A 23,256-nucleotide genomic window follows, 5' to 3' on the forward strand; every position below is an offset into this window, starting at 1 on the left:
AATGAATTAAGAAGGGAAACAATAATGAAGGGCATACATTAATTTGGCTGTGCAGTGCATAATGGTGATTGTAAGAGAGCTAAGGAAGAACTGTGTGTCTTAAGGATTTCCTCTTATGTTTCCAGAAGGAAACCTGAGAGCCACCAGAGAGGGACTGCAAATTAAATCCTAACAATAATCTCAGAAGCAGCAATTGGAAAAGAGCAAATAAATAAACAATATAAACAGGAGCTAGCATTTCCTGCTAGGAACTCCTCCTCTGTGACAATGCCTCTCACACAAAGGAGTCCCCTTGCTGGCAGCCCTGCAATCTCACCCATCCCTGTTCCCTGGCTGAGCTGCCCTGGGTGTTTGCACAAGGAGCTCAGTCCAGGATGAGCTCCCTCACGTCTGTGCTGCAGCCAGCCCCGTGGGGCTCCCGTGCAGCTGCAGGGCAGAGCTGCAGCGTGGGCACCGTGTGCACAGCACTGGCACCCTGGCAGGGCTGAGCACACTGCAGGCACTCTGTGAATAATCCATCAGAGTAAACGCCCAGAGCCGTGCCAAGAAGGGAAATGTTCATTTCACAGCCTCTTGCTGACACTTGCACCAGTCCAGGTCTCTCTGCTCATTATCCCCTCTGGCTCACAGAGATTCTGCAGATCTCATCCTGCAGCCCAGCAGGCTCCATAGCCACACCTATGGCCTTGGATGCACCAGCACTTTTTGCCTCCCCCTTTGCTGCCAGACTCTGGTTTTGTACCATATCACAGAATCACAGAATCACAGAATCACAGAATCACAGAATCACAGAGTCATGAGGTTGGAAGAGACCTCTAAGATCATCCAGTCCAACCCATGCCCCAACACCTCAACCAGACTATAGCACCAAGTGCCACGTCCAGTCTTTTTTTAAACACACCCAGAGATAGTGATTCAACACCTCCCTGGGAAGACAATTCCAGTACTTTATTATTCTTTCAGTGATTTTTTTTTTCCTAATATCCAACCTGTGCCTTCCCTGCCGTAGCTTGAGGCTGTGTCCCCTTGTTCTGTCAGCGCTGCCCGGTGGAAGAGACCGACCCCACCTGTCTGCACCTCCCTTCAGGGAGTTGTGGAGAGCAATGAGCTCACCTCTGATCCTCCCCTTCTCCAGGCTAAACAACCACAGCTCCTCCAAACGTTCCTCATAGGGCTTGTGTTTGGTATGTTTGGGTTTGGATCTAAACTTCCATATTTTTTAATGAAACCAAGTTTTTGCCATTGCGTTGTGAGCGGAGCTGTAGCAGATGTCAAACCAGAGTGCTGCTCAGCTGCCTGGAACACCAGGGTGAGCGAGGCTGCTGCTGTTCCAGGGGCTGGGCTGCAGGGGATGGCCCTGCCAGAGCCAGGGCTGGGAGCTGACTGCTCCCCCTCAACACAAGCACAATGCCTATTTGTTCTAGAACCATGGAGCACTTCCAGTGCTTTTCCTCAGGAGAAATTCATCAAAGGAGTAAAACTCAACAACTTAATATTAACAAAAAGTGATTCATTTTCACAGTGAATTCGGTGGAAAGCTGCTCAATTCCCCAGCCAAGTGTCACAGAGTTCCAAATCTGCCCCTCAACTTCTTGTTGAACACATGCAAACTTTAAAGTTTAATCGCCACTTAACACTTCTGATATTTTAAAAGATATACCTGGAGCATACTCCAATAACCTGGCTCGACTCACAAAAACAACTCTAGCAATTCAAGAAGTCTTAGATGTGGGAGTAAATGTCTTGGTACAGTGCCATGAGTATAAATCAGACCTTAATAATTGACAACACGAAACAAAATGCTAAATCCTGACATTTAGTTAACCATTGAAGCCACTGCTCAAACTGAAGCTGAGGGATCCTCTCCCAGAGTGTGTAATTAATTGGAAGAGAAAAATCACACCCCAGTGCAACTCTACCATACCTCAGGCAAATGGAAAAAGAAATCCATTTATAAATTCATTTTGTTCTTGCATCCTCATTTAGTGAGTTGTCTGACTCAGTAACCCAGCATTAAGTACTATTCTTTAAGGCTGGGTTTTCCCCATTCCCCTCAGAATCCCAATCCAACCTACATGTTAATTCTCCTCCTGTTCCTGATCCTATGAAAAACACCAAACTAGTTTTCACTCTGAATTCCAGTTCCATATAATGAGAATGCAAAACCAGAAATAACTAAGAACCTAACGAGAAAAAGCCTGCCTTTGCCCACAGAGGAGACAGGGAGCTGGTTACTGTCAACAGTAGGTGCTTCCTCTGTCAAATAAATTAACTGTACTTCAAACTGATGGTGCCGTGTCAGCCTCCTCATCTCCATCTCCAACTCCAATTCCATATCTCCAGGGAGAGCATCTCAGAACACGTTACTAAAGCACAGGTGTGTGTGAGCTAAAGCACAAAAATAAATATCCAGGCTGCCTTCAGAACCCAACTGCAACCCACGGAGCAGGGGGAACGCAAAGCTTTGGCTGCTGCCAGTGCAAATCACTGCTGAGCTGCCTCAGTGTTGCAGACAGGCAGAGATAGCATAAAAGAAAGGCTTTAGAAAATTGGGTTCAGGCTCTGCTACTCTGGCTAAGCTAGCAGCTAGCTTGTAAGTCCCCATGTGAAAAAAATCAGAGGAATGACAATCAGTTTGCATAACAATCTACTCTTGTAGAGAAAAACAGGTTGCACCTGTAATAACAAAAGATCTGTCCCACAAGAATCTGTGAAGAAAATATGTAAACTAGCCAAAAATAGAGAGATTTGATGGATATTCACACGGGCCCTTTACCGGTGAGTAAACTGAGTTTCAGTGTATTGTTAGCCAATTAGATTTAACACGGTGCCTTCTGATATTTCCTATAAATATGAGCTTTGTGAATAAAGCACTGGCTTTTCTGCATGAAGAAACTGAGTCCTGTCTGTTTCTATTGGGACACCTCAGCACCAGAGTCTCTGGAAATGAAGGCACCTGGGGGTGGATGCATTTTCACACACGTGGGTGCTGCCCGAGCCCTGCTCCGGGTCAGGGTGGGATGCTCTGCACCCCTGTGCTGCCCAGCCCCACTTCCCGCAGCTCCCACATCAGCGAGGGCAGCAGAGAAAGGCTCTGCTCTCATCCAGAGCTGGCAGCTAATGGCTGCTTTAACTCTCACACCAGCAAACCGTGCCCTCTGCAGCGCCCCTGTCACTCCCTGCCTGTCACACACTGGCATGACTTCAGCTGGGAGCACAGCTTGACCCCAGGGGTTTTGATGACAACGGGAATCTGAATTAATTTGCCCAGCCAGAATGATAGTTCAAGAGGTGCAAAAGCCTCGGAATCATGAGGTTCACATAGCTGCAATTAGAATATTGAAATGGCCAGCTAGGATAAAGTTTACAAAGTAGAGCTTATGTCCTACAGAATCTGGAGAAAAAGCCCGTAAAAGTTTGTCATTTTCTCCCAACAACAGCTACTTACTGCTGCCTTTGTTGAGCGTGGACTTAGTTATTTATTTACTCGTGCATTTCTTAGTATAAAATATTCAGAGTTTATCCTAAGCAATGCCATGGTTTGGGTAATGATTGTTTCCCAGGACTGGGATCTGTGCCCTTTGCATTTCTGCTCTCAGAGCAGCCAAATGCTAAGCCATAGAATTGTTTTCTTCCTCTGAAGTAGCAGCTGGTGCCTTGGAAGACACCATAAGCATCTCTGCCGAAATCTGTGTAATTGCACATGTCGGTGTGGTCTGCTCTGAACGAATCCTTCTCCCAGACAAAACACTGTTTTCTCAAGCTGGCTTTGAAGACTGCGTGTGTTCAAATATAGCTTCAGGAAGGCACACACATATATTTTGCTATAAACTGTGTACAATGTGTGCTGTATACAGAATATTAATGCCTCAATATGTGATTTTGTGCGACTGCCTCGCTGGCATCGTTATTGCTATACATGGAGCTGGTTTGTGTGCAAATAGAACTCCAAACACAAAGTTTCAGCTTGGCACAATCCTAAAACAATATAGATTCCCACCTGTTGTAACAAGAGCGTTTGAATCTAAATCTTTAATATGCAGTAAGTGGCTGTGGTCCTCTCTTCTGATCATACTTTGTCAAGCTAGAAAACTAATTAGCAGAATCTGGTGACCTGGGTGTCAGAACCTCTGATATTTCAACAAAGAGCAAAACCCTTAATTCAACAGCAGACATATTGTAGAGAGATCTGATGTGCTCTCCTGCCCACCCCTAATGACTCATAAAGATGAACTCTGTATGGGGACAAAGAGAATGGGCTTTTTGCCCAAAATAACCAGAAATTGTAAGGAGCTCTAATTTAGAAGTTTGATAAATTGCAAACAGCTCGATGATAATTCATTATTGCCCTAACTTAGGCATATCTGTCTACAGATACAAAAGGCAAGATGTTTAACAAGACAACTCTTTCTGGCCAATAAATCCTCCTGGGACAGGAGTGTCCCTGTCATCGCCATGGCACTGCTGAGACAGAGACAGCAGCTAAACCAGAACTCCTCAGTCCCAAAAAGACTCCTCAGTCCCAAAAAGCTCCTCCTGCTCAGCTGAGGAATGTTCCCTGCTGTAAACAGCAGGGGTGTCATTATTTCAGGAGCTGAGCCATGCCCTGCAGAGCCCGTCCCTGCCAGCTCCTGGGGACAGCTGGGCACGGAGCTGGCACTGACCTGTGGCTGCTCACAGCTGAGCTCATGGAGCTGATGGCACTGACTCACTGGCACTGAGAGGTGAGATTGAAAGGACACGATGGACAGGGAGAAGGACTCACCAAACTGAGCACTCACACCTCAAAAGCTTTTTCAGCACACAGCCCCAGCCTGGGCCCTGCTCTGGGGCAGTCACGCCTGCAGGGCTGCCAACCCTCAACCATTCATTCCAACTGAAGATCACTTAGAAAATAAGATCTAGTTCAAAATTCACAGTGCAACAAGCCAAGTGGCACCAAAGTAAATCCATCATATAAACAAGCAGAGAGGATTTTCACTGCTTCCAGGAAGAGTTTGGCCTCCTGGAGGAAGGTAATTTCTGCACGAGTGACCACAAAATAAAGCTGTTAGGTAATACAGTGATAGGTACTCAAAAATATGATAGATGGAGGAACAAGATTAGCTCTGCTTTATGTGCAAGTCCATCACATTCTTGATCACATACTTTAATGGCAAAGCAGCTGCAGAAGTTGCAAATTACAAGCTCTGGCTTTGTTTTCAGAGCTGCTGCATAAATAACTGTAGTTAACAACTCCAGGCTGGCGCTTCTTTCCGTAAATTGTCCCAAGAATGTGCCCTGAGTCTGCAGCAAGGAATTGTTCTCAAAAATTCAGTGTCATCTACATTGGAGAAGGTCAGTGTTCCTGAGCATTTCCCTGTTTGTTTTTTGCCCATGGATCCTTGTTGCAGTTTTTGTGCTGGGGTTGGAGATCTCTGTGCCCAGGGCTGTCGGATAAGGTCCTCAGTCATTCATCTGCTTTGTCTGGAAGAGGGAAGAACTCTCCTCAGATTTAATCTATTTCAGCTATTACCTCTCCTGCCTTTGTTACACTGTTTTTTTTCTGCATATTAGATAAAGCCTGGCTGGCTGATGCCAGGAAAATTAGGTTTTCTATTGTTTTACCGTTAATTATGGAGAGTTCAAGATAAGGTTTGTGTTCAAAAAGTAGAGGGCAGGAACGGTTTGAATTTTACTTTCATTATAATTAGACAGGAAATTATGAAAAGGTGGAAAATAATTCATTGAAGAGCTTTCCTCTAGCAAGATAACAGGGAAGGCACATTCTGGCACAGATGGAGTTCACGGGGTGTTATTGAACATCATTGTTCTCAGTGTGCCTGTGCTGGCCACGGGGAGCCTGTTCCTACTGATTCATGTGTGGGCAGCAATGGGCAGGGGGAGGCCCCTGACTGCCTGCTGTTCTACTGAGGGCCTTTTCTCCTACCAAAAAAAAAAAAAAAAAAAAAAAAATTAGGCTAAATTAGTCCTAATGGAGTAAGGCATTGAGTGACTGCAGAGATTAATTGGAACAATCAGTCACTTTCTGTGTAACTTGCAAAGGACATGGAGTTATGACTAATGGAAGGATGAATTAATTGGGCAGCTGTCTCACTTTCAGTTGAGCACTACTGAGATAAACATTTGGACTAAGAAGGTGCCCTCATCAGAATTTCTTCATTTGATGCTGATGGCGATGTTTACAACTACCATGAGACTCCAGGGTCTTCAGAATTTCCCTTCATGTGGAGTTGCTGCAGCTCAGGCTTGTAAAGGCTCGTTTACAATGGAGGGCATGAACCTTGCCTGCAGCTTCTAACTAAAGGCTGGCCATGCCAAAGCCCCTCAGGGTCCATTTCCTCCTGCAATAAACCTTCTGTAATCAACTTCTGCCAAGTCTCCACCATTTCTTTCTTTTCAGCCTCAGAACCCGATTATTTATTTAGGGTTTGCAGGAAAAGCAGGACACAGGGACAGAGGTCTGGAAGAGAGGAGTCCATGGCAGAAGACCACTGAGGTGAATGAGATGAAGATGAGGATTTTGGCCATTCAGAGTCAATAGAAGCTTCAGAAACCATGTAATGCAGGTGGAGGAGGGGAGAAGGATGAATTTCTCTCCTTGTTAGCAGATAAAGAAGTGATATTCCAAGGGGAATGAGTGATTTACCCACAGTCACACAGGAAATCAGCAAGAGATATGGAAATTAATGCTGAGAAGCATTTCAGTGCCTTAATCATAAAGCCAATCTTTTCCCTCAAATGCCAACAGTATTAAACGTTCCTTTTAAATAATGGAATAAGCAGAAGACTTTCACTGACTTACAGGAATGTTTCCATCCAACAATTTTAGAGGGCAGCCAGAAGGGTTGGTCAGTATTAAGACTTATGTCCAAATCTAGGAAACAGGGATTGGGATGAACTAAAGCAAGTTCAGCTGTCAGATTCCTTTGAGGATCATATGCTAAAAATGCAAGGTCAAAAAAACCCGGGTGTGTTTTATTATATTTACCACTAATTAGGTAGGCTTTGGAAAAAGGGGCTGAAATATTCTCTGGTTGGGAAGCTGTTAAACTGCTTAAATGGCTGAGAACAGGGAAGATTCCCAGCTCTGGCACACAAATAAATCTCTTGTTCATCTCTTATCTCTTTGCTTATCTCTGCAGCATCAGGTCACTGCCCAGAGAAACACATTTTGTATAAATACATAAGAGCCTGGGTAGGAAGCCTGTTTTTATTTAATCTAGCTTCAATTAAATGTCTTAACTGAAAATAATGATGTTAGAGCAGCGATCAAAGAATTGTCTCATTAATTGGCTATTAAATCATTAGCTATTAAACAGAAATAAAAGGTTAAGAATGCAACACTCTATTCTGCCCAAAAGAATAGGAATATGTCTCCAGCATCAAAGAAACAATAAAGGCAGAATTAACAGTGAAAAGAAGCTTAAGATAAGGCAATTAGATCCAAAATGCCTGGCAACTCTCATTAGAGGGTTTAGCACTACAACCTATATGGAAAAGGCAACAGAAATTCAGAAGCAAAGTCAATATTGACTTTACCAAAGGGGCTTGTGAACGGAATATGCATTTTTCTGAAAAAATAGAGGCACATAAACATCGTACTAAATTTTAACTCAGCTAATTAATTGTTATGGATTCAATCTTGCAACCAATACATATATTTGCAGTTAAAAAAATATGCCTGAACAGCATTTGTTCTCAGTAATTTGTGAGTGAAATCATGCAAGTATGCTGCAATTTTCACAAAAATAACATTACTCCCCGTGTCTACCACCAGCATGAGGCAATATCAACTCAACAAAGACCACATTCAGACCTCTTGGGTTTGTTCACTATGTCCAAATATTTGAGAGACAGGTGCCAGGTCTGGGAGAGGGTCCCAGGAGCATTGCCTACTGTCAGTGATTTGAGACTCAAATAATTTCCTAAAACAGACAAATTAAGACCTGATTTATATCAAGTCACTACCAAAAAAAATAAAAAACAAACCCAAAAAACATTGTAAATCCTGCCTGGTTCAGTCCAGTATTCTCAAAGCACAGCAAGTCCTAGAAATGCAATTAATAAAAATAAAAGTCCCCACACAGCATCTTTGGGATCTGGTTTTCTGGAGTGCAAAAACAAGACAGTCCCAGCAATATATTGATGATATACAACTCGATGCTTGAGTTTATAATACACAATTCATTGCTCATGTTTATCAACTGATAAATAATAGTCACTAATCAGACAATAGCTGCATGCTACGCAGAGAAAAATATAAAGAATAGCAAACATTTATCAAGGAAGTCTTTTCCTTTGGCAATAAATTTAGTCATAAACAAAGATATTCATCCATGCTCCTCTGGTAAGGACCTTCAAAGAAATTTGGTTTCCAGAAAAAGAAAATGGGATCTTTTTTTTTTCCCTATCTGATACCTAAGGGAAAATATGGAACCCATAAATAATACCAAAAAACTCCACCCCATACAGATCTACGTAGTCCATTTTAAAGTTAATTTGAAACAAGAACACCCCCAAACCACATAATAAAACAAATTAATCTATTTAAGATATTCAAAAGCACCTCTTTTATGTCTAAAAGTAATAATAATAATAATAATGAGCTAAAAGCTGAAAGCCATGCAATGGTGTCAGAAGTCAGGCAGGCAGAGCCGTGATAAAGTCACAACAACACAATTTTCATCACAATGTCAGGGAGACTGAACCACTTGAACATAATATTTAAAAAAAAAACATTAAACAGAGCACAACATTGTTTAAAAGCTCACAACTCTCATTTTAAGACATTTTGCAACATGGTTGCTATTTTCTATTCCTGTCACTCTCCTCCAGATGTGGCACAGTTCAGGATTACAAGAATAGAAGTTCATTATAAGAAATATTACAAGTTCATTATAAGAAACTCTTGACTGGCGATGCAGCCAGAGCATGAAGGAAACTTCCTGCCCCCTGTGCCAATATTCTGCATGATTGCTGTGAAATGTGGACAGGGAACAGCCCCGGGGGAGCAGAGACCCCTCTGGGAGGAGCTGATCTCCCTCCATGGGATACAGCAGCCACTGGGCAGCTCTGAGCAGCACTGGGACCCCGCAGCACCTCTGGGAGCTCCCCCCTCACCACCAGAGCAGCACTGGGGAACGGCTGGCTGATGGAAAATCCCAGCGTGGAGGCGCTGGAGGAGGAATAAAAAGATACAAGCTCGTGTGGGTGCCTCACCTTTACGACGTCTTCGTCGGCGGATCTGCACTCGGCGGCGTCCGAGACGTCGACCACGGACCCGTCCTCCTGCACAGCAACCACCTTGACTGGCACAGCCACCATTCTGCCCGTGAGGATGGCTGTGTTGAGGATCTCCGTGTCCTGGGTGCACACACACAAACACAGGACGAGTGTTAGAGGAGCACAACGCCACGGGAATGTCACAGGGGTCACGACGGTGCCAGGCACGGGGATGGGGCCCTCCCTTGCACACTCCCTTCCAGCTCCCTGCAATGTTTTAGCAACTTTCTGAGCCAAAAGCTGCATCAGGACCACCAAGCCCTGGTTGTGGCAAACATGGGTTTACTGCTTTTGAGCCCGTTTACAGGTGTGGCTGAGGGCAATGGCATCTGTGAGCAGAGCACTGCTCAGTAGGATCTCCAGGGCATCAGCAGCTCCTCCCACCCCTTTGCCAGTGGTTTGGGAGGTGATTCTCCACCACCACAACAGCATTTCTTCCTTCCTGTTCCAGCTAACTCTGCTGTGAGTTGACCATTTATTTCCATAAATACATTAGGAGGAAAACTATGCATCCATACACAATTTTTTTTTTTTAGTCTTCCCCCATCAAAATCCCACCTAGAGACGCTTAACCACGTTTATCTGCAATCCTGATGAATTCACAGTGCTGGCACTCTAATGACTCCATTACCCAGCCTCCCTCTCTGTCTCAGTTTGATTAATTACTCCAAATGAGTTGCTACAGAGGCCCCTGCCTGGCATAAGCAGGTCCAGGCTGGAGGGGAACAGCTCTGCAGAAGCAGTGCTGACTGCCAGCCCAAAAGTTGGCACACAAGTGGGGCAAGGAGTGATCTGGGATTTCACAGGGATTCATTCCGGCCCCTTCAAAAAGCCTGAGATAGGAAATACTGCTCTGAATCAATCCCCTTTTCATTTTTCAACTTCCATAAAACTAATTGCTTGCCAGTTGGGGGGGGAAAAAATAAAAAAGTTGCTTCAAACTAATCTAACTTTAAATTCCATTATTAGAATTGGTGGAAGAAGGAATGGATTTTAGTGAAAAATTTGATGGCAGCTTGCATAGGGAGATATATTCACTATCATTTGCTCTGGCTGCTGGCTAGATTGATAGAGAATAATGGGCATTGACCACAAGCTAAGGACAGCTGGAGAAGACCAATAAATACTTGCAACTAAGATGTATTATTAATCAATATTCGGAACCTTCTGCAAAAAGCGCCCTGAATTAAATGAGCTGCAGCACTAATCACAGCAGTGCCAGCCACCTCTGAGAGCCTACAAGAGGTTTATGGGCAGCCAGAACAGCATCCAGCACACACTGGAGTCCATTTCTGATCAGAACAGCACTGAAAGGACGTGCTCAGCTCCACACCCAGACCTCAATGTGATTTAAGAGTCATCCTGAGCAGAGAGGCTTTTTGGAATAACACCTCAGGAAATAAGTACAGGCTTTGTCCTGTTCTCTGTGAGGCACAAACCAGATGTTTTACACGGTAAGTGACTCTCTAGTTTTTGTTTCTGCTGAACAGGCTCATTTATAACCAGCTGTCAGCCAGGAGAGAGGGACACCGGCAAAGAGAGAAGTATGTGACAGAAGTGGAAGTGTGAAAAAAACAACTGAAAATCCTTGACAAAGACTGAGATTTCAACAAGGCTGAGGAGAAAATGCACTGCCAGGTGAAAGAAACCACTTAGGTGCACCTCAGGTGGAAAAAGATTTTATAAGACAGCAAAGAGAAACTGAAGGTAATTCATCCACAAGTCAGAGAAGAGGTAGTTAGATTTCACCACTGCAAACATCCCATCTATCCTAAGCCCTCAAATAGCAGATATTTGATGAAGACCTGGTGGCCCTGCTCGTGAAGAGCAATTCTCCAACACTCTCCAACAACAGATGATCTCCTTCAACACATCTGGGGGAAATCTATTTTGGCCAAGGTCACAAACAATGAGCACACACAACAAATTCCACTTCCCAACTCTCCGTTAGCACGGCTGTGAACTGCTCCAGGTCAGGCTGGCAGTGCTGTGTCCATCACAGCCTGATGCAAAGCACCAGGAGTCAGGATTAAACACCACTGGGTCAGGATTAAAGGGCTCTCTGCAGCTGGTGGGCTGGAACCAGCTCCTCAGCAGGCCTGATCCGTTTCTCGTTTGCTTTTTGTGCTGTTTGTTCCATCACCTGGCTGCTGACCATCCTGTGGCAAAGCACAAGCCTCCAGCCCCCTTTGGAGCCTCGGTGCTCTTTAGCTGCCAAAGCTGCACTCACACTTCGATGCACTGAAGGACAAGGTGAAGTTTATAAAGGCATTTGCATTCCTTCCAGAAAAGATGAGCACGAGACAAGCACGAGCACCAGAGCTGTCCTGAACTTCCCCTGCTCCCCAGCCCACCGTGCTAATTAGCTGGTGCAGCCCCACAAGCCCTGCACTTCACTGTAAGCACTTCCACCAGAGAAATCAATGATGCCTGATGCCTGCAGTGCGTGTTACACAAATATAATAGGCTGTGTAAAGGCCTTAAGAGCTGGCTATTTATAGACTGCAAAAATATATTTCCCCTGAGGAAGAAATATGAACTAATTGACTGTCCAGTAGATTTAGAAACAGACTTTTTAGTGCTTCTTCAACAAGTCATAACATTTCATGTAAATTCTGTAAAGCTTGGTTTGCATGTCCATGGTAGAGTTTCCTGCAGGAAAGGAGCTGCTGAACTTCAGCTCCCTGTGCTGGTGATTTCTGACAGCATCTGGATTTGCACAGTGAAACATCAGCACCAACACCCAGGGACCACCAGCACCATCCTCGAACTGTGGGCTCTGCAAGGCCCCTGCTGAAAAACTGGGAATCCTTTCCCATTTCTTTTGTTGAGGTCAGATCTTGACCAACTCCTTCAGCTCAGCAGCCTGGGTGGAAGCTGCACATTCATATCCCAGGCTCCATCCCTGAATAATAATAATTATTATTGTGTGTGTTTATCTAGAGCTATCTGTACCTGAATGCATTAGCACTTCAGCAGAGCTCTTCTTAATTACAACTGTAACCTGCTAATAGCATTTCTTTGTTGTCTGAAGGAATCTACTTCTTATGCAGCCCAGGCTAAATTAAAATTTAATACAACATCAGGTCGCAACAGAACTAGGAAGCAAATGACAGCTGTTTAATTAAAACCTAAAGCTGATTAGATGGCACTACTGAGAGAAATACTCAAGAGGAAGAGCTGAAAACTACTGGAACTCAAGGCCGGGATAATGGCTTTATTTAAATATGAATAAACGCTGCACACAGCCGTAGTAAATGTTTGACAAGTGTTGGGTTTGGACAAAGGTGGAGGAAAAGTGAATGGGAGAAGTGTCAGGAGCCATGAGAGAGCTTTGGCTGCAAACACTGCTGTCAGCTGGGGATGGAACCTGGAGCTGGGATTGCTGAGGAGTGACTGAGGGTAGGCACAAATCAGCTGAGGAACTCCAGGCACAGAGTTCCCAATAACTGTGCTTCAGACAACACCGAAAGAGTGACCTAAATGCTCCTTAGGCAGGTGACTCTAGGGCAGCCCAGCCAGCTCCCTGCAGCTGCCACCATGCAGCACTTTCACCCTCTTTCGGTTGGAAAATGAAGACGTGGAGAAATCCATTCTAGGTCTCACAAGAAAGCACCTCAGGAGCTGCACTCAGGTCACCCCACTGCTGATTGCTGCCCCGTGGGAGCAGCCAGAATCCCTCCCCAGAGCCTGGCAGGCCCTGCAGCCCAGGCTCCCCTGACAGGTATCATCCCTGTGATTAATGCACGAGCTGCCTGCGTTTTTCTAGAGGTTAACAAAACATGCTACAGTACACTAAACCCAATAAACACTCAATTGTAAATCAGGAGGGAAACCTAAAGCCAACCCTATTCCACTGACAAATGCTACAGTTAAATGCCTTTTGGCATTTAGCTGAAATGACTGTCTTTAGTGAGGAAGGCAGAGAGCTGGAACATTTGTCTGTAGAATTGCATTCCTTCATTATTATTTCTTTCCCCAGAGTGTAGCTCACGAAAATACATTTGTAATATTAGAAGGAGTCTTTTAGGAACCAGTTCTTCTGCCTGGAAACGGCACCTCTTAAAAAATGGAAATTACAGGGCAGATTGTGACGTGTGGGCTGGGCTAGGGGAGGGTTTTTTATTTGATAAATTATTCACCACCTTTTGCTTCAGATCAAAGAGCAAGGCAATATAAATCCATTAAGCAAGCTTAATATATAAATTAGATGCTTTGCTGAAATTATTATAATCCACAGCAATTCTGTAGTTTCCCCCCTCGTGGCTGAATACCGTTTTAGGTTTCCAATACATATTAATGAAGCCTGGGTGTGAAGAAACTCCATTTTCCACCATTCTATCAGGTAAGATATACCATTCAGTCACCCAAAGGCAAGAACAAACAACTGGGATTATGTGTTTATGAAAGATTAGAAAATGTAAACAATCTTGCAAAGAGATTATATTCTTTGACCTTTTTTCCTTCCTCCTTTCCTTTCCTTCCTCCCTCCTACTAAAGGGAATTCCTTACTCTGCAAACCTCATTTCAGTGCAGCCCCTGGTAGAATCACCCATTTCCCAAGTTCTCAGCTATTCCCACTCTCTCCAGCATTCATTCCCCTGCTCTGGCTGTTCCCTCATCCTAGCCTGGAGTATCCCTGCTGGAGGGGTCAGTCCTGCCAGATGGACAGTCACAAAGCCAAGCTCAAGGTCATCCTCTCCCTCCTCGTTCACCTGCACAGGGGTTTGGGGACGGCCGAGGAAGGACAGGAGGGTGCAGGTGTTCTGCAGCAGGAATTCCTGCAGCCTGAACCCTGCTCAGAGGTTCCTAATCACTGCTTCTCACTGAGCAGTGGAAGCAGCAGCCATTAGCCTAATTGAATATTATTCTAGATGTGTATCAGTGCTGCAGAAACAATTTGCTTTAGCGCAAAAAGGCACGATCCAGAGACTCCGAAGCAGAGCCTCATTTCAGAACTTGTCTTTTTGCCATGGAGACACTGAAGGAAGCTCTGATCTTAGCAGAGTGTACCTGGCACACAGAGCCAGCGGGAGGGGTAACTCTGTCTTGGAGCTCATGGAAACTAAAGCTGAGATTTACTCCATTTCATGGTTTTTTTACAAAGGAAATTCAGCTCATTTTGAGGTTGATGTAGGATGAACAAGAAAAACCTGCTGCTGAAGGTGAAACCTGATTAGACACACAGAGACTGTCATTTCTGTGACCTGAGGCAGTTTGGGTTTTGGTTTTTTTTTTTTTCATAACTCAGAACAGATCTGCCCCCATTAAGCAAAGGTTCAGAAGACAGCCTGGTGCACTTGGCAGAAGTAATTGCAACCTGTCAGGCAGATTCCACTGTGCCTTCTGCACGAGCAAAAGCCTTTTCCTGAGCCTGGGCTCAGGCTATTTCTCCTCAGCACACCATATCCAAACCTGCTTTGTGACACCATCGCTCTCAAGTGCACACCTGAGGCTGGAGGAGCAACTACTGTGTACCTGATTTCAAATGTCTGCAGAGAGGACAGGCAGCAAGAGCTCCTGACTCGTGTTTCAGGCCCTTCTAGCCAAGAAACACAGGGCCTAAAGTCAGCCTAAAAGTCTGGTAAACTCTGCCAGCCATTCACACTGGAATTTATGCTGTATTCAGAAATCTGTGCAGGACCTGAACGTTCTCCTGACACGCTCAAGCCAGGCCTTCTCAACAGCGGGTGACTGGGAACCATTTTAAAGCATATTTAGAGTTTCGCAGTTCATTTAAAGATATTGTTTTCTCCCTGCTTGTTCCAGAGAAACAAAATCATGTTCTGACTTAATAAAATTGTGGCTCCCCTCTGCCTGAAATCAAACAATATCCCCCTGCAAGTGGACACAAAATGGGCAGAGTTCTCTACTCGAGAGCAGTGAGTGTACAAACTGATAGACTAATGATTGTTTTCAAATGGCCATGAAATAATTAATCTGAACATTCCTCAAAGGCATTGTTTTCTCCACAGAGAAGTCTAAGGAGAAATGCCTTGCCATGGAACATAATTATCAGATCCACTTGAGTGCCATCAGCAGTCAAAGATACAATTTTCTGGCTCTGTATGTTTGTCCCACAGACTTAATAATATTTAACGACCTCAGGGAGGGCCATTTGGAAAAGTTTCCTTCAGACACTTCTCTAACTCTTTTCCTACTCTTGACAATTTCTTTCAGACTGGGTTGGAGGGAGGGTTTTCTAGAGGGAATTCTCTGCCGCTGGTGCAATGGGAGAGCTGGCAACTCAGTGGCTTGAAAAGGCTTCAGTTTCACGAGTGCAGAACTGCAGACACTGAAACATAAGGTTGTGGATCACGTGAGTTCAGCGCCGCAATCTGTGTGCTCATCTTCTTCCACCAGCACTACCTGGGCAGAAATCCACGTCCTTCTGTAAGAACAGCTGCTTAATGCTATAGAAGGATGCACAAATTAATTACAGCATGTCGACACCACATCCCAACATGCTGCAGGAGCATCAGCACGGAGGGAGCGTGCTTCTCCCCCTGCTTTGGACACGGGGCCTCGCTCCCTTCAGCCCTTCCCAGTGGCTGTGGCTCAGGAAAACCTATTTATGGGCAGGAAAAGATCCACGGGAAAGCAACCGTAACACTGAGCAAAGTCCTCTGAGATCTCCTGATAGGAGACAGCTGCCCAGCAGTCACGAGGCAGGGGGGCAGAAGAAGTGGGTTTTATGTCTTCCCCCTCAGCACAGTCCAAACGCTGGCCAGAGCAGGATGCACATTAACTGGATTTGAGAAGTGCATTGTGGAGTTTAAACAGAGCTCTGTCAGATGCTCTCATTCACTGTCCTGCAAAAGGAGGATTTCATTTTCTGAAGAACATGGATCTGGCAGGAAAGGCCTGTGCCTTACTCAAAGAATTACTATTTTTTTATTTTTGAAGACTGTCTTATCTGTCAGGAGCAGAGTGCTGTACTTCCTGATTTCACCTGTTCAGGTAATTTCACAGCTGCACTGGGGAGTGCACACTGGCTGTGCTCAGCCTCTCCTGTCCCCCAGAGTGCCTGCAGTGAGTGATTCACTCCCTGCCACTCCACGGCCAGGACAGCACCAGAGACACTCTGGAAGATTTATCTCTCTCCATTGCCTATTAAAGGGCTCAGATGTCTCTTTATACTTGAAGTCAAGAATTAGGGGAAAGAATCTCTACCCCTCCATGCTTTCAAAACTAGAAACAGCCAGTACCCACACACAGCTGTTGGTTCCTTCACCCCTGGGAGTTAAAATTTACACCCCTGCACGACCCACGCAGTGACACAGACTCACATTTGATGCACCTTTTGTCTGCTTCACTTAATAAAAAGTTTCCTACTGTTGTGTGGGTGTGGGAGCCCAGCACATCCCTCTGGCTTCCCTGGCTGGCTCCAGACCCTGGCAGGGGGCTCAGAGACCTTGGCACAAAGTCAAAAACACCTGTGGCTTCCATTTTAGCCCGTGGGAAAAAGCTGCCAACTCTGTGTGAGGAATTACAGCCACAAGGGTTTGAGTGGTGTGGTGGTTGAATTAACACAGGGTGAAAAAGTAGAATTTTGGGGTTTTTAGAATGGGGTTCAAGGGTACAAGATGGAGGGATTTGGGCGTGTCCTGGCCTTCTTCTCCTTCTCCTTGCCCTCCATGTCTCGCTGTGCTGGTGACACTTTTCTGTTGGTTTCAGGTACAGACACACTGCCCAACATCAATGACAGGCATTGGCACGTTATTGCAAACACAGCACACGGAGTTTTGGGTATAAAATGTGAACACTGCCCTGAGGGCAGACAGAATGCCATGGCCGAGCTGCTGGACAGAGCTCAGCAGGGCAGAGAGAGAATGTTCTAGATCAGGGAAAATAAACAGCCTTGAGAAGCCGACCCTGCACATTCAGACTCCTCCTGTGGCTGCAGGGCTGGGAGAACAAGGACTTTTACACTCTGGGGTCACCTCACACCCAGAGCCCGAGATATGGGATGCAGGGAAAACAAAAACAACACATCTGTAGCCACTGCAGCATCAGCCCTTTCTATCCTTCCACGCTCAGAGCTCCCTGCTGCTGGGTTCCCTGATTTTGGGAGCATCCCTGCACTGCCACCCCACTCCAGTGAAGTGCTGCCTTTCACCTCTTCAACACTGAGCTCCTGTTAAACAAACACTGAAGGAGATCTCACCTGGCTGTGGTTGGCACTGCCTGGGAATGCTTTTGGTTTGGAGAAAACTAATTAGCTTCTTGACGAAAATCAAGCGTAAAGAAGACAACTCTGAGAATATTTTCTTTTGGAAAAAAAACCTACAATTGGGTTTTTCCCAAAAACCCCTAAAATGTTTGTTTTTTTTTTTTCAAATCAGAACATTTATGTATTTGAGGTGAGTTTTTGAGGATTTTCTGACTGATCTAAGAACTATTGGAGGATTTTTACTTCCTTTCTCTGCCTCTTCTTGGCTTGAGTTTTGTTCTTTACTTTAATTTGTCAGTCTGCTCACCTTGTGTGACGTTCCACCTTGTTCTGACATGCCCCTGTGTCTGATTATTTCTTTTCCTGCTCAACTTTTACAAAGAACAACCTCTTTTTTATTCAAGTTCAGAACCAAATCCCTTTTTTGTTTTCATGATTGAATTTCTCAGTGAACTCTTGTGCAGCGTATTTATTTCCTGCAGACTTGGACAATATCATCTGTGTTTCAAAAGCTGAGCTGCTGCTGTCAGAACATCAATATTTTTCCAGAGTCCATCAGCTTTTGGGAAACACAGTCCCTCAAATGAAAGAATGTGTTAAGAATCTGGGAGAAGGTAGTAATAAAAAAAAAAAAAAAAAAGGAGACTGACTGGAGGTATTAACTATAAAAAAGAGCAAGTATCCACAGAAATGTAAAACTGCTGTGAATTCAGCATCAAACTAGTGAATTTTTCACCTTTTCCCATCTCTATTTCATCTGTTCTATGAATTAGATATACAATGATTTATTTAAACCACTGCTTCTAGTATCTAGTCTTTCTACAATGCTTCCAAGCCAGTTCTCAGCTCTGCAAAGACAACAGGGCGGTTATTTTAGTTATTTTCATTATACATCTAAAATAACTGAGGCAGAGGAAATCCCACCAGGCCAGGGACAGATGAGGAAAACAATTCCACATTCCCCAGTCCCAGGTCCACGCCTGTTCTGTGGGTGCACTCAAACTTGCTGTTGGTTCTGACCCATTTAAACACCAATTTCCACACCTTTCATACTAAGTGGCCTTTTTGCATAACAAGGACATGGGGATTCTATTGGCAGGTTCCCTGAAATTCAGCTGTGCAGCAAAACAAATATCAGTGGCTGCAAGGTAATACAGAGAGCTCCAAATGCAGCAGCAGATGAAAGGAAAGGAAGAAATACAGAATTACTTGCCATCCTTCCTAAGTGGGAAATGATAATGGCATATCTAATGTTTATAATGGCACAGGAGTTTATAATGCCACTGGCAGCTGCAGGGGTTCAAGGGGAAAATCACAGAATATCTCTTAATATGAAACTATTGCAAAATGTTCCACTTCCAGGGGGCTTCCAGTGTCATCACACAGGTGGCTTGAAATGGGGCAAGGGGGATGACATCAGTGTTTCTCAGGAATAGAAAGTGACAGTATTCAATAGAAGTATTCTGTAAACAGACAAAGGTCTTCCACTTATTATTCTCTAAAGGCAAGTAAATACCAAAATCACAGCACATTTCCTTGATAAAAGATTTAAACTGGTGCCTTGGTCTTACACCTCAGCACCAAACTCAGACCAGGCTGGGGTTCCACAGTAGCTTTAATTTTTTCCATTTTAAGCTGTTTGTAAACTATGTGAAAGAGTGGCTGACTTGGTTTTCCAACAACAGACACTGAAGGACAGAAGGCAAGTGAAAAAAAGACTTCTATCTTTGCTTCCAAAGTATTGTCTTCATAATTAGCCTTTAGAAGTCATTAAGACATGATTTAAATTCAAACCTCCCCATCTGTTTCTTCAGAACCTGTTTCATTATGAGGAAAGGGAAAAGTACTGATTTTCCAGGAAGATAAACTGGGTACAGCAAGAGAGGTAAAAGAGAATTACCCAGTTTGTGTTGAAGGACTCATCTCCAAGAACTATCTAAGTGAAGGAAAGCCTCTCCCATTTTCTGCCATTTCCCTAATTTGAGACACAAAAATACACACCCTGAGCTGCAGAAAGCAATCAGGTCAGCCCTGCTGGCCTGTTCAAATAAAAGGAATATTTGCTATTCGCCTCCATTAAGGAAATTTATCTCCCTTCAAATTGTCTGTGCTAACCATTCATTCTCTACTTTCCCTCTAAAAATCGGCAGGTTTTCAAATGATAATACATTTATTTCTTCTTTTGCACTACCAGTTTCAAACTGTTGGCTGCTGCAAGGTGGGAGGAAGGCCAGGTGTGAGGCCACGTCCTTTCTGTCCTGCAGCTGATGGGGTGCCCTCACTGCACGTGGCTCCTGCTAAATGGACAGATGAGCACAGGAGAAGCAGCTTTTTGCAGAAAAAACACAGCTGGAGAAAACGTGTGGTTCTCTGGCATTTTGACACATCATTTTAGCGAAGAATTGACAAAGGTGGAAAAGGTGCTGCACTTAAAGGCCTCCATAAAGCTGACACAAAATTCCAGCTGCAAAGTGCTTTCACTTGGAAGCATCCCTGCACGATTGCCACGCAGAAAAGAGCAAGCTCTCCTCACCTTCCACTTCTCAGCACTTTAGTTTCTTTCCTTTTTTTCTCCACCTTGGAATATTTAGGCACGTCCTCCCCTCCTGGTGATATTTCACCCCTCGGTGCTGAAACGTGCTGGGCACAGATGTGGGGCAGTAATTCCTGCAGATTGTTTTCAAAGGGTTCCTCCAAAAAGGGAGGCTCTTGCCTAAATCAAATTCAACACGGTGCTTCAAGTATCTCATTTAAACTACTGCATTTCCAACTTTTCCAGGCAACAGGAATGAGCTGGCAATGGATCAACTGGACCTTGAAACAAAAATCATGTTTCTGTATATCTTTGTTCCTTTGTTACGATGCAAGAATTTCCCAAAAGCCAAAAAAAATCACTGCCAGAAGGCTCCTCTAACAAAAAGCAAAACCAGGTAATCAAACATTTCCCTCTTGCAAGTTTGTTTTCATGGCCAGTATGATACAAAGTGGTCAACCAGGGCCAAGCTCCTGAAGTCACAGCAACTTCATCAAACACATGGTTTTAATTTGGTTTTAATGTTTTTGTCAAATGACACTGCCATTCAGCTACCTGGCCACCAGCTACACTCTCTCAAATGTGGCACTTCAATGCTGTTTTCCTTCCTCTTGGTTAATGAAGGCAGTTGTGCAATTGCTGTTGATTTAGTTTGGGATTTTTCTCCCAGCAGCGTGGCAATTAATGCTGGTACACAGACCCAATGCAATCTGACAAAAGCTATTATGGAGAACAACCTGGAATAAAACTGCAACTGCATTTCTTCCTGAAGACGAGTGGTGACAGGAGTGGAAGAGAAGAGGAGGGTTCCTGGCCAGGTAATGTGGGGCTGAGGGACAGAGCCAGCCTGGGACACGCTGAGCAGGAGCATCTCTGAGGCAGCCAGGGCTGGCAGCAGCTCCCTCCTCTGCAGCAGCATTTCTGCTTTGCTTTCCTTTGGTTTTTCTCCTTTCCTGGACAAGAATCTTAAAACCAGAGTTTCAATCTGAAAAGCCTCACTCCAGCATGCACTGCAATTCAGTCCAGAGGGGAATAAACCTATAATCTGGGAAAATCAAGGCAGAGGAGAGGGCTGCAGACTCTATTAAACACAGCTGTGTGTAGCTGCTGTAGTTTCTATTTCACCAACTTTTGTGATAGCTCTTCCCACTTATTCTGCATGGTCTCTTGGGGTAAACAAAGCCAGAAACCCTGCATTGAAAAAACATTGACATGAAAGGTGCACTGGGATATGATACATAAAGATTTTGCTATTTTTACATGTGCAGTGATATTTAGAAAGGTTGGGAATGATATTTAGATCTTATTTATTTCTGGTCAAATGGATTGCCAGAGGATTTTTCTGACAGTGGCTGTTTACAATTCCATGGCAGTGAATAATATGCAGAAAAATGTGCGAGGTCCTGGGACTTCATTCACAAAATGCTGCAAAATGAATTCAGATGAGGTGGGAGCTTTTTGTGAGTGTGATTTTCAGAGCACAACACACCTCTCTCCAGGGCAGAGGCTCACTGCAGATTGAGTATTACAACAATCACACCTCTTAATTTTACACTTTAGGTGTCCTCACCTCTGCAGCACCACGGGAAGGGGGGCAATGTGTGACTTCAGCTGCTCCAAGGGAAGCCCCCATTTATCTCTCCAAGAGCCAGAGTCACTTTAAAGAGACTTTTTCACTCAAAGTGTTCTGACAGGCGTTTCACCGATGACTAAAACTTTACATTCAATATTTTGTTCACGTGCCCGCAAGGAACAGTACAAACATGATTATACATTGAAAATAAACCCACAATGATTAATTGAGTAGATTAACCTCCAGAACACTTGGACAGCTGTTTCAACATGCTGTCTTTGAGGGCAATATGCTGAACCAGCTGCTCTTACACACAAGGTAAAACTGCCCGCTTTGTTTTGCAGTGTGAACACTCAAGGGCTGTTTCGTGTCTTTGTGGCTTTAACGCACACCTGGAGCGTTGCCAGGCCTCTGGATAACTTGCATACATTCCCTTTTTTCCACCTTATTAGCAGCTTCACCAATGTCAACTCGTTTGCTCAGCAATGTGCTCAAAACCAGAGTCAAGTGGCTTTCTGTCATCTTCACACAGGATCTACGCTCTCAGGCTGCTCCCTGCAGCAAGATCCTCGCAGAGTGCATGAATGAGTTTGATTATTTTTGCATGTGGTTTTACAATGGCACAAGTGTTCCTTAAATGGAAAGCATGTCCTGGTCCACGGAGCTTTCTCTCCTTGTTTCCAAGGCAACTCAATACACAGACACATGCAAACACACGTGCGTGCTATTAATATTCCTTCTGGATGGGGAAATAATCTTCATTTATCAATGAAACGCTCAACAGCTTCTGTAGGAGTGAAAGACTCAGACAAACTTCTCACAGAGGAATTCACAGCAGGGAAACATTCAAGAAGCTCTTCCCTTTGATAGTATGCTTAGACCACATGTTTTGGAAAGCTTTTGCATCAAGATCTCCTCCAGCCACATAAGCACAGAACCCTGAGTCCACCTTGCCGTGTCCTTGTGCTGCAATCAAGCTTTCAGTCAAGCTCTTCCAAAGAGAGGGAAATAACCCAGGAGCTTGGTTGGCACATTCATGTCCCTGGATTGCCTCCCATGAATAAGAAGCTGACAAAAATGGTGGCCCTTGGTGCCTCAGGAGAGGTTCTGCAGCCTGGCCAGAGCCCAGCTGCAGGAGCTGCTCCTGACACTGCACCAGGGCTGAACCTGCTCCACGCTTCCAAATGAAACTCATTTCAGAGCTAGTGAGGTCTGGGCACATAAATGATTTGTCATGCTCAGCACTCCATGCTAAATCACATTTATACCCTCTAATTCTCAATTGTAATCCTCTTTGGGATTGGCTTAATTGTTCTGCTTTTAAGAGCTGGGGGTCAGGTACAGGCACTGAGTGCTGAGTGAGGACTGCACAGTCTGTGCCTGGCTGATTCTGCTGCCTATCTGAGAAGGGAGATGTCACAGAGAAGGGAGGCAGCTGGAAATGGCAGGAGATGCTTTCAAAGAGAGCCCTTTGAACCGTTGTTGGTTGATTGTTGTTTCTGTCTGTCTGATTTCCCCCCTGGCATATGAAAGGCCTGATGATTTCTGTCACTCCCTGGGAGGCTGGACTTGTCACTCTCACACTGCTTTGTAGGGTTTCAGAGCACATCAGGCTTTGAACCAGAGTTGGCTCTTGCCTATCTCAGTACCCCATTAATGACAACAGAATCTGGCCTGTCCTTAGGGGTCAAG

General features: G+C 44.6%; 1 protein-coding gene across 1 annotated transcript in view; it reads right to left on the reverse strand.

The window, feature by feature from the left end:
* Window positions 1–23,256, reverse strand: part of TMEM132B (transmembrane protein 132B) — a 229,659-nt gene that overhangs the window by 34,412 nt on the left and 171,991 nt on the right. The window contains exon 5 of the mRNA XM_053993808.1: window positions 9,223–9,366. Within this exon, the coding sequence (XP_053849783.1) occupies window positions 9,223–9,366 (144 nt within the window). The remainder of the gene's footprint in view (window positions 1–9,222; window positions 9,367–23,256) is intronic.

The sequence above is a fragment of the Vidua macroura genome, chromosome 18, assembly GCF_024509145.1.
Source record: "Vidua macroura isolate BioBank_ID:100142 chromosome 18, ASM2450914v1, whole genome shotgun sequence".
Classification (NCBI taxonomy): domain Eukaryota; kingdom Metazoa; phylum Chordata; class Aves; order Passeriformes; family Viduidae; genus Vidua; species Vidua macroura.